The sequence below is a fragment of the Bufo gargarizans genome, chromosome 3, assembly GCF_014858855.1.
Source record: "Bufo gargarizans isolate SCDJY-AF-19 chromosome 3, ASM1485885v1, whole genome shotgun sequence".
In the NCBI taxonomy this organism is placed as follows: Eukaryota; Metazoa; Chordata; class Amphibia; order Anura; family Bufonidae; genus Bufo; species Bufo gargarizans.
In genome coordinates this window covers 44,765,332-44,777,382 of record NC_058082.1, presented here as the reverse complement: position 1 = coordinate 44,777,382, position 12,051 = coordinate 44,765,332, and the positions used below count along the sequence as shown (strand labels likewise).

At 41.8% G+C, this 12,051-nt stretch overlaps 1 protein-coding gene across 1 annotated transcript in view; it reads right to left on the bottom strand.

Moving 5' to 3' along the window:
* ARHGEF17 (Rho guanine nucleotide exchange factor 17) overlaps window positions 1-12,051 on the bottom strand; it is a 64,313-nt gene that overhangs the window by 36,617 nt on the left and 15,645 nt on the right. The window contains exons 3-4 of the mRNA XM_044285417.1: window positions 5,360-5,542; window positions 2,153-2,269 (exon numbers count right to left, since the gene is read on the bottom strand). Of these exons, the coding sequence (XP_044141352.1) occupies window positions 2,153-2,269; window positions 5,360-5,542 (300 nt within the window). The remainder of the gene's footprint in view (window positions 1-2,152; window positions 2,270-5,359; window positions 5,543-12,051) is intronic.

Here is a 12,051-nt window from a genome sequence, read left to right as displayed (position 1 = left end):
GGGTGGGACAACCATTTCGTAATGGTAGATTTTACCCTGTGGCTAAAGCCTTGTGCCTACAACCACTCTGTCATTGTGCCCAGGCTACGTATGACAGCAGGCGGTAATTGTTACCAGATAGGTCATCTTTCTACAGAAAATCATACCTGTGATCTTTCCTGATGACTTGAAGCCAAGTTGACCATCTGTACCACATTACGGGTCCCTAACTTCTTCTCAGAGCATGCCAGTGGCCCCCAGGGCAGCACTGCTTCCTTCACCTCCCACCGTTCTCCACCCAGAAGCCATTGCATGCTCTTTGTTATGTCTACAAAGACCAAGGAAAACAGCAACCTCTTCAGCTGGCTCAGTATGAAACAGGTTCTGCTTCACAGTCCATGTCACGCATCTATTTTCTTCCTTCGCTGAATGGCGTTACCGAGTCGGGGAGACTAAATTAAATCATTTTATTGCGCCGCAGAGCGACGGAGAAGTCTAGAGGCAATTCATTCCAGATGCAATAAAAATAATATTGCCAACAATACAATTAGACTTAATAATACCATCCAGACGACACGAGGATGATTCAGAGTAAATAAGTGTAATAATAAAGAGGCGGCGCGGCACTCCGGACATCCACGGGCTGATGTCAACAGAGGGGAATTTTATCATTACACTCATTTTGGCAACTAAATTACCAAGACGACAATATATATAAAATAAATAAATAAAAAAAGAGTCTGGTTTAATAGTCAGCTATACATAATGCTGTGTATATTACATATATATGAGAAGGTGACAATGGCCGCCTTCTGCCCTGAATGATGATGCTCTGTATTGGGTAGATCTGGAAATGAAGCTCTGTGTAAGGTTTGGATATATGGTCTGGAGATTAGGATCTGTGTTGGGTTTGGGTCCATGGTCTGAAGATGAAGATCTGTGTTGGGTTTGGGCACAAGGTCTGGTGAGGAAACTCTGTATTATGTTTGGGCACATGGTCTGGAGTGGAAGCTCTGTGTTGGGTATGGGTACAAAGTCTGGAGCTTTATGTTGAGTAATTGGGTACACGTTCTGGAGAAGAAACTCTGTGTTGGGTATGGGTACAAGGTCTGGAGAGGAAGCTGTGTTAGGTTTGGGTACATGGTCTGGATATGACGATCTGTGTTGGGTTTGGGTCCATGGTCTAAAGATGAAGCTCTGTGTTGGGTTTGGGTCTATGGTCTAAAGATGAAGCTCTGTGTTGGGAATAGGTACAAGGTCTGGAAATTAAGCTCTGTGTTGGGTAAGGGTGCAAGGTCTGGAGATAAAGCTAAGTGTTGGGTATGGGTACAAAATTTAAAGATGTATCTCAATGTTGGGTATGAGTACAAGGTCTGGAAATAAAAAACTCTGTGTTGGGTATGGGCACAACATCTGGAGATGAAGCTCTCTGTTGGGTTTAGGTACAAGAACTGGGGATGAAGTTCTATGTTTGGTATGGGTATAAGATCTGAAGATGAAGCTATTTGTTGGGTATGGGCAAGGATACAAGGTCTGGAAATTAAACTATTGGGTAGGGGTACAATGTCTGGAGATGAAGCTCTGTTTTAAGTTAAGGTACAAGCTCTGGAGATGAAGCTCTATGTTGGGTATGGGTACAAGGTCTCGAGTGGAAGCTCTGTGTTGGGTATTTGTACAAGGTCTGGAGAGGAAGCTCTGTGTTGGGTATTTGTACAAGGTCTGGAGAGGAAGCTTTGCATTGGCTACAAGGTTTAAAGATGAAGCTCTTTGTTGGATTTGGTGTACAGGGTTTGGAGATGAAGCTCTTTGTTGGATTTGGTGTACAAGGTCTGGAGATGAAGCTCTTTGTTAGATATGGTGTACAAGGTCTGGAGATGAAGCGCTTTGTTGGATATGGTGTACAAGGTCTGGAGATGAAACTGTTGGATATGGGTATCATTTCCGGAGAGGCAGCTCAGTGATCGGTGTAAGTAAAGGTTTTTGAGTATAGCTTCACAGTCTTGAGGAACAGGCACGGTTCTTGAGGTGCGGATTACATATGGGTACACGTCTTAAGGTGCCAACACAGATTGGGTACTGTAATAGTATTAAGGAGCTTGTACACATTATACCTTTTGTCATTATGCTACTTGTATGACCGTGTCCACCTAGATACCACCTGCACAGAACATACCTCCAGGAACTTGATGAAAGCTGGACGAGCTTCCTTTGCTATCCGGACTGCATCCTTGGCATTGAGAAAATTATCGATGTAGGCCGAGTAGATGCTGACCAGGATTTCTTTTGAAAACTGCAAAGTAAACAAAATATTAATCCCACGACCTGGACATGTGATATTTTCTTGTAAGACAGGAAATATGGGAGTGATTATACGGTATATACGGTCTTCTTTTGTCACGTTTCCCTAATGGCCTCTCATGGGACCACAACCGATTTCCAGGATGAAGAGAAGGCCGTGCTCAGCAAACAATTCAACCCCTAGGTGACGGTTGGCGATCTGCTACAATGTTTTCTTCTGGGTGAAGTTTCTGTGCAGATAATGAACATATAACTTCAAATAAAAATATACTGGGCACTCTGGTTCATGGACTACCATATGTTTATTAAAATATCTTAAATCACTAAAAATATAATTATTATAAAATATTATTGTAAAACAATACACAATTCTGAAATAAGACGATCCAATATATATTAAAACATCATGGTATTGTCTCAACTAAGATCACTAAATCCCATATAGAATAAAAGTCTTTGGAAATCACATATAATAAGGGGAATAAAATGATAAAAGTGCTAGATATCTGTCCGTTCCTGTAAAAATAATCCCTGAATACAGGAACAGTTCAGTTGATTCTTAGGTGAGCGTTAGTTGCGGCGTCCCGCTTTACTCACTTATATCAGCGCTGTCTTGTTAGGTCCTAACGAGGTCAGCTTGTTTGTAGCTGGTTGTCGGTGCCGTGTGTTGGTGCTGCTGCACATGCACAAGAAAGAGGACTTTGCCTTTCGGAGTGATCGCTCTAGACACCGCTCCGCTGGGTAATAGAGCCGGTATCCTGCGAGCTCAGCGTACCCTCTTCCACGCTCCTACAGCCAGACGCTTGTCTGATCTCAGCTGTATTCCTATTTGTTAGTTAGGATCAGCGTGTCAGGTCATGTATCTCCGGCGTAATCGTTAATAGAGTCCTTTTCCATCAGTAAGCTGGCATATCTTTAGGGGGGTCTTGAGCCAAACCAGACGCGTTTCGGGGGATAATATCGCCCCTTCCTCAGTGGTACCACTGAGGAAGGGGCGATATTATCCCCCGAAACGCGTCTGGTTTGGCTCAAGACCCCCCTAAAGATATGCCAGCTTACTGATGGAAAAGGACTCTATTAACGATTACGCCGGAGATACATGACCTGACACGCTGATCCTAACTAACAAATAGGAATACAGCTGAGATCAGACAAGCGTCTGGCTGTAGGAGCGTGGAAGAGGGTACGCTGAGCTCGCAGGATACCGGCTCTATTACCCAGCGGAGCGGTGTCTAGAGCGATCACTCCGAAAGGCAAAGTCCTCTTTCTTGTGCATGTGCAGCAGCACCAACACACGGCACCGACAACCAGCTACAAACAAGCTGACCTCGTTAGGACCTAACAAGACAGCGCTGATATAAGTGAGTAAAGTGGGACGCCGCAACTAACGCTCACCTAAGAATCAACTGAACTGTTCCTGTATTCAGGGATTATTTTTACAGGAACGGACAGATATCTAGCACTTTTATCATTTTATTCCCCTTATTATATGTGATTTCCAAAGACTTTTATTCTATATGGGATTTAGTGATCTTAGTTGAGACAATACCATGATGTTTTAATATATATTGGATCGTCTTATTTCAGAATTGTGTATTGTTTTACAATAATATTTTATAATAATTATATTTTTAGTGATTTAAGATATTTTAATAAACATATGGTAGTCCATGAACCAGAGTGCCCAGTATATTTTTATTTGATTGTATTCTTGTTCAGAGGAAGGGCGAATCCTCTTTACTGAGAGCACCTTTTCCAAAGCTTCACCATTCCGGTGCGTCACATATCTAATTACGAACATATAACTTCGCCTAGAAGAAACATTGTATTTACTCATTTATTTGTCTTATTGGCTCTTCATCGTTTTATTTTCTGTACATGATGTAAGAACACAATCTGTGTCCCAGACCTAGATGAACATTTCCTAATCTGCTGTATTATGGAGATAGATCAGAATTCAAGATTTTAGGTTTATAATATTTTAGCTAATGGAAGATTTTAGAAAGTAATCATTTTAGATTGTGCGACGCAGATGCCTAAACCTGAGAGGATGGAGGAGCTGCATAATATAAATGTATCTGAACTCAATTACTGACCACTGCAAAATATGGTAACGAGCAAGGGAAATGCAAGGTGGATTTTCATCTCCGGCTACAAACACCTCCCAACCTGACCATCACACAATTGACTCGACATGACCATAAAACACAAATTCTATACATGCAGCATCACAATCCCCAGTTTGACCACAACACAATTCTATAGTACTGTTTAAATAGAACACTACAACCCTCAACATGATCTGACCTCTTGAAATGATCATAATACAATCTTATTGTACTCTATACATAGAGCACTATAACCCCTCAACGTGATCTGACCACTGGACATGACAATAATACAACCCTATTATATTCTATACATAGAATACAACAACCCCCAACATGATCGACTACGTGACCATAATATAACTGTATTATACTCTATACATAAAACACTACAACCCCCAACATGATCGACTACGTGACCATAATATAACTGTATTATACTCTATACATAAAACACTACAACCCCCAACATGACCCAACCACTGATTATGACAATAAAACAGTTTTATTATACACTATACATAGAATACTACAACCCCCAACATGACTGACTACTGGACAATAATGCAATTGTATCTACTCTTTATATAAGACACTACAACTACCAGCATGACCCGCAGTGCAGACTGCTATTGTCATGTCTTCTACCCAACTGCTCCTTCCACTGAAATGAATCGAAACCAGACGAGGTGTCGTATTTACATTTAGTCAAAGACTACTAGGCAACCAGTAGTCTTTGACTAAATGTAAACACAATATAAGTGCCTCTACACGTGCAGGGTATATATGAATGTAACAGATGAGGTGTCAGCACAGTTATCTTTGTGCATGTGGGAGTTCTGCTTCTTTGTATGGGTGCCAAATAAACAACCACAGGTTTGCACTGTCTGTAACTTCTTAAGATGGACTTTAAACATGGTGGATATCAACATCTAGGACCCTTCTTCTCAAAACCAGAATGTTCTGCTACTCACCGACTCGCCCAGCATGTCCCCCACAGTCTGGATGTCCGGCCAGTTCTGCACACAGTGGTTGACCTGCTCCAGGAACTGCTCATGGTGCTCCAACAGCTCTGGGATCTGGTCAAAGATCTCATCCACCAGAGACGGGTCACAGAGGATGGAGTTCTCCGGATGCTTCAGTGGTTTCATGTAACCCTAGAGGAGATAGATCAGTCAGTGACCACCAGTGTGTAATATCATGCACCGCCCAAGTCATCATTACATACACCATGGTAGTCCAGGATTAGAAAAACATGGCTGCTTTATTCCAAAAACCTTGCCACCCCTGTCCACAGGTTGTGTGTGGAATTACAACTCAGCACCATACAAATAAATGGAGCTAAGCTGCAATACCAGACACAACCTGTGGACAGCGGAGATGCTGTTTCTGAAAGAAAGTGGCTGAACACTCTGGACATGATGCCATTTTACATGGAGGAACAATGACCGGACATAGAAACTGTTGAGGTGCAAATCATTAAATCCATTAACCCTTCCCACTCTGGAAGGAGCATAATTTTGGCCAGGCCACAACTGACACTTGTGAATGTTTTTAGTGGGGTCGGAAGGCGGGTGGTCAGAAGTAGACAGCTTCTTTGGTTATCAATCGATGGACCTCTGGACATCTTAGTTCTAAATGGGGTTATCTAAAATCATTAACTGTGAACCCAGACTGTAGATCAACTTAACAAGGGGAAGGGCCTGATGCCACCTCTAGGACCTAGACTGACCTCCCTTTGAAGCCACATATGTGAGAGATGGCCATGAGTAGCCACTGAAGTCCATAGTGGTTTTTAAGACAGATGGATGAAACACTCTCTTAGACTCCAACTGAGACCACAAACTTGCGTGATCTTGACTTCTTCCTGGCTAGATGAGAAGATTGAACAACTATCAGGCACCCCCATTTTCCCAAGGGGCGTGGTTCCCAAAGATGAACTGTGTATACACTCCCTATATACAAAAAAATGCTGGCTGGGGCAGAAGAACTGTTCTGGACACAGGTGGTGATTAGATCCTGAAGGTGGTGGTGGCCGCAAAACACTTGCTCCAGTTTCCTTGCCCATAATCCAGCCCTATTAATGGGTCTCAAGAACATCAATTTACTGGGGAAACTTCATCAATATAAAGGGTATTTTGGTTTTACATTGGTATTAAAATTCCTCTGGGTTCATAACTCCAAAAAAATGTGGAAAACTTGACTGACCGAGGAACCCCAGACCAAACCGATCACTCAAAACCATGTAAAACAGGCAACGATCGACATGCGCCAAGTGAAAATCACACCACAAAAGGAAATAATGCATAATTCAAGGAATTTATTAGGACAGATCTCAAAAACGACACACACTCAGCAGAGCTGGCAGGAGAGCAGCATGGCTGTTAAGTTACATTTTCATTTATTCAGCCTCAGAACTGTCATATTCCTGACGAGAACATTAGATTCCCAATGTAGATAAGGCTAACCACCAAACAGGAGCGATCCAGAGCACGAGCGTAGGAAACGCAAAGCACCACAAGCCCTGAACAGGAATCCAAAAACATCACAGAGCTCATTGATTTCATATTCACCGCCAAAAAATACTCTGGAAATCTAAATAGTCTGGATGCAGCACAAAACAGTTCTAACCCAGATTTATTGGGGATCTGAAGCCTTCGAAAGCAGGAGGCACACAAAGACAAGGGGCAGTGGAGGAGAAGATTGGTAGGGTTAGGTACAGAAGATGAGGGGGAAGGAAATTTTGAGCAAGCTGGTGACGGAGTCCTGATGGTATAGCAGATACTGGATGACTTTTTGGTTCTTCATCCCCTTCCACTGCCCGTAGAAATTCAGGTTGCACTTCAAGTAATCTTCAGGACTACCTGCCCCATTAGCAGTATCAAACTTCTACAGTAGGTTGTAATTGGACAACCTACTGATAACGTATAGTGAATGGTTCCTGCAAACAAAACCCGAAAATGGTGGACGACAGACTGTCTCCTCGTGGCTACTACTGGGATTATGACAAGCCAATTAAAAAAATCTTAACCCCCACACCCCAAAGAAAAAAAAAACATGCAACTTTCTAACCACCTTTTACCTCCAATAGCTATCAATCTGACTAGTTCCAAGCCATTCCTGGCAGTAGCACCAAGGCCCTTAAAGAGCACCTGTCATTGGGAACAACCATATTAAACCAGACATACTGCCTAGTAGGGTTGATCCTACTGATTAAAATGATGCCCGTCTTGTGACAATCAGTTGTGGCATTCCCAAGAAGACTTTCATCCTTTCATCCATGCAAATGGGGGCTTCAGCGCACCAGGGGCTAGGGCTTAGGCCCATGTGCACCTGAGCTTTCCAGTGATCGGCCCACCCCTTGGTGAACCGAATCCCTCAGTTGCGTGTTATGTAAAATAAAATCATGATTTTTAAACTCTTAAGTCATCATTTTTATTAATTAGTCTAAGAAGGTGTAACAAGAAATCAATTTCTGTAATTTGCAGAGAGGTTTGAATGAATATAATGTACGGGCGGCGTGCCAGACTGCAGGCCTCAGGAAGTCATTATACCAGACTCTACACAGAGATTTCCTGTTCAAATGAAAACATTCATAATGTGACTGCGTCTTCAATGTCCACTCGATGACAAAGCGCACAAGTCCATTATTTGTGCAGTCAAGAAAACGATTCATTGGTCGTACAGTAGGCCCTGCTGTCCACATGAGGTCTACCACATCTGAATCTATGTAAAGCACTTTCAAAGAGCTCCTCTACTTCCACCATTGACCTGGTTAGCCGTCAGCAATGTCAGAGAACACACAAGATGAGTCTAGAGTCAAGTTCAAATTCTCAAGTGAAGACCTCTAAATTAGGAGGTCCCTCCAACAATCACCTGCTCTTCCCCTAACTCATGAACATCACACTTTGACTGATGAAGAATTGTCTTTGGCGTGTAGGCTAAGGTGATCAGAAAATAAACCAGCTCCAACCCCATGATATTACTGCCAAGTAATACTTAAGAAGTTGTAAGGTTAGAGGAAGAACATGCATCATCTAGGACCCGGACAACAACACTATATCACACCAGCGTAACGGACAGGAGTTGTTGAGAAAGTTGAGGGGAGAGGCTTCATGGCATTCATGAGCACCTCTCCACCTCTTTTTGGCTGGAAATGATCACTGATCTGCCATCGGGGGGGGGGGGGGGGGGGGGGGGCATGGGTTATAGACTGCCTTTTAGGTTGCAGATGTGATGGAGTCCCCAAGGTACTGAAATTTGGCCGTGGTTATTACAATGGACAAACAATCCATCTGAGAAGAATTAAATGACTAATACCTACCTACCATTTGGCACCATCCTCAAGGGTCTCCTATGTACGGCTCTTCATTATTACATGGTGCTGACCCATTGTTTATTCTATATACATACAACCTCACACGGTCATGCAGAGCGGTACTATGAGTCAGATGACTGATGTATGTCATCCTGGAAAAACACTAAAAACTACTGAGGTAAAACCACTTCACCAATGCCCTCCTAGTACCAGCACTGCACTCTACCATGGAAAAATATAAATACAGATCAAATGTCGTCTGAAGCCTCACTTCGGCATGGCAGTGTTGGCAGACGAGAGTATTATACAGATTTTGTGTGTTCACGCTTTTCGTGTTCTTCCAGGCGAGACATCAAACATAAGTAGAGTCAGAGTTTTTCTCCAAGGGAGCTCTTCACACTCTGCCAGTCATAATTCTACATGGTAACTATCAAGCTGCTCTACATGGCTAGTATAAGATCTATAAAGCAGTCTTCACAGCCACTAAAGATGAGCTTCAGAAAAATAACAGACATACTATAAACCCAAATAATCTAGAGAATTAAATACACAAACTGACTTTTAACCATCTCAATTATGTACAATCCCATCTTCTCTTCCTGGGTTCTATGGACCGCAGATATAATGCTATTCAATATATTAATCATGTAGCTTCCAACCTTCTCCACCCAATTCCCATAACCTTAACTCTAGTATCAGTCTTCAAAACAGTTTGCCACATCCCCATTTACCTTCTACACGACAAACCACTCAAACTTGCTTCACCTCATTTCCATCACCTTCGTTCTTTCCACACAAGAAACACATTCTCCAACCTTCACTTCAGTTACACAACCTACAGCGTTTGCTCTTCCACTTAATTCTGTATCCGACACCTAAATGTTTTTCCTTTCAATCTTCCAACCATCACATCCATACCCACAAATTATCATTCATAATTCTGTGGCTTCCAACGTTCTTCACCATAGTCCAATAACATTCTACATCTCAACCTCCTTCCATGGTCTCCATTTCAGTTTTACTTCCTCCCACAGTGTCCACTTCAGTTTTACCTCCTTCCCGGTCTCGACTTCAGTTTTATCTCCTCCCAGGGTCTCCACTTCAGTTTTACCTATTCCAAGGGTCTCCACTGCAGTTCTACTTCTTCCCATAGTCTCCACTTCAGTTTTAAACCCTCTGAGAGTCTCAACTTCAGTTTTATATCCTCCCAGGGTCTCCACTTCAGTTTTACCTATTCCAAGGGTCTCCACTGCAGTTCTACTTCTTCCCATGGTCTCCACTTCAGTTTTAAACCCTCTGAGAGTCTCAACTTCAGTTTTATATCCTCCCAGGGTCTCCACTTGAGTTTTTCCTCCATTTCAGTTTTTTTTCCTTCCACATCGGCTCTACTACCATCCAGGTACTCCACTTTAGTTTAATCGCCTTCCAGGTTCTCTACTTCAGTTTTCCCTCTTCTCAGGCTCTCTACTTCAGTTCCACTCTACCGCAGTTTCACCTGTTCAAGTTCCATTCAACTTTGTCTCGGCCATCTCCGGAACTCCCATAGAAATGAACGTGCAACCGGCCACTCTGGTCATCGCAGACAGGGGGTCCTAAGGATAGGGGATAACTTTAACCAACCAGAATACCCCTTTAAGGTGTGGAAGACTGATCGGACACAACTTTTTGAGAACAATGGATAAGTCCCACAAGGAGAAGAAAAATAAAACAAAAGAAAAAGGCCCTCCTTGCTCTTGTTCCACTATCAATATAAAAAGTTATCACCACCCCAAGGTAACAGATAATCCGATAAAAAAATAAAATTATATATATATATATATATATATATATATATATATATAATCTCCATTTCGGCAAATTTTAAACTGAGTTGCAAATAATTGCACAGCTTGATTTTAAAGTCTAAAGAAAATACAGAATAGAAATTCTGATTCTACGATCTTTAATTGGCACATGCTGGTCATAAGAAATAGTCACCCTCTCACTTTTTATAATATATTCATTTTACAAAAATAATTAAAAAAAATATTTTTTCCTTTTTTTGGAAGTTCTCATCAGCAACTGACATAAAACCAGGTGTCATCCTGAATAGGAAAAGCAAGTAAACTTTGATGAATTACAAAGTAAAGACTAAAAGCAAATGGCTGTATGTGCGCTCAAAGCTTCAAGGTTATCTTTAAATATATCAAAAGCTGGCTTTTTTTTATGAAGAAACCATCAAAAATACAAACATTTTTATATTAGATCTTGAAGCATAAAGTCTTATAGTCTGACAGAAACCGATCTGATTAGAATCTATGCAAAGAGAAAGAGGCCATAGGAACAGGAAAAGAAGTTGTTAGAGGGATTGTACGGGTTTAGAATAACATGCCTGCATTCTTCTAGAAACAGCGCCACACCTGTCCACAGGCTGCATGTTGTGTTGCAGCACAGACCCTCAACCCACAGACATGTGTAGTGCTGTTTATTATAGAAAGTAGCCTTGTTCTTCTAAAGCTGTACTAGTGAAATAAATAAAAATAAACAGAAAGGGTTGGGTAAATTTCCCATCAAAGAGCCAGAGGTGGCACTATCACCCATGGTGGAGGAAATCTAAAAGTTCCAAAGACATACAATCATACATATCCAAAAAGTACAAGAATGGGACCAGCATATATTTCAAAGATAAGACAAAAAGAAACGTACAAATTGACGAAAACGTACAGAAACCAAGTGCAAATGCACTACTCCGCCAGATCCTTCCTGCAGGTCAACTAAGTCTACATAGGATCCCTGAAAGAAGAGTCTGACCTGATAGACTTCTTAGATGTCTTTACATATACTCAATGGATTTTCCTCATCTCCCTAACCATTCCATTCACCAAAAACATTTTCCTATGTTATTAGGTCACCCTAATGATCCATGTTGAAGGTCTATAGATATGACGAAGCTTGAATCCATTACAGAAGCCATCAGGCAAGCCCAAAAAGTATAAGGCTGTTCATAGTATGAGGTTCTTTCACATGTGTCCTGGTAACGTCTACTGCCTGTGGAGAATGTCAGCAACTTGGCTATGATAGTCCTCATAACTTCACATAACCTTGGGTATGGGTCACGGCTTGGTCCGGTCAACTCCACGAATCATCTTGGTCTGGATCATCTAATAAGTCTTCTATTCGCTTAGGTTTTTCTTTAATTTCTCTCAGGCTGAAAACTAAAAAGTATGGTCAATGCCAGAAGTCAGCCCTAAAAGACCAACATTGGCCCAAACAACCAACTTTTGTTGTTCTCCATGCTTGATGATGAGGAAGCATGACATTAATTTAACTTTGGAAGTAGGATCCATAGTTTATGTTGAAGGGGTGGTA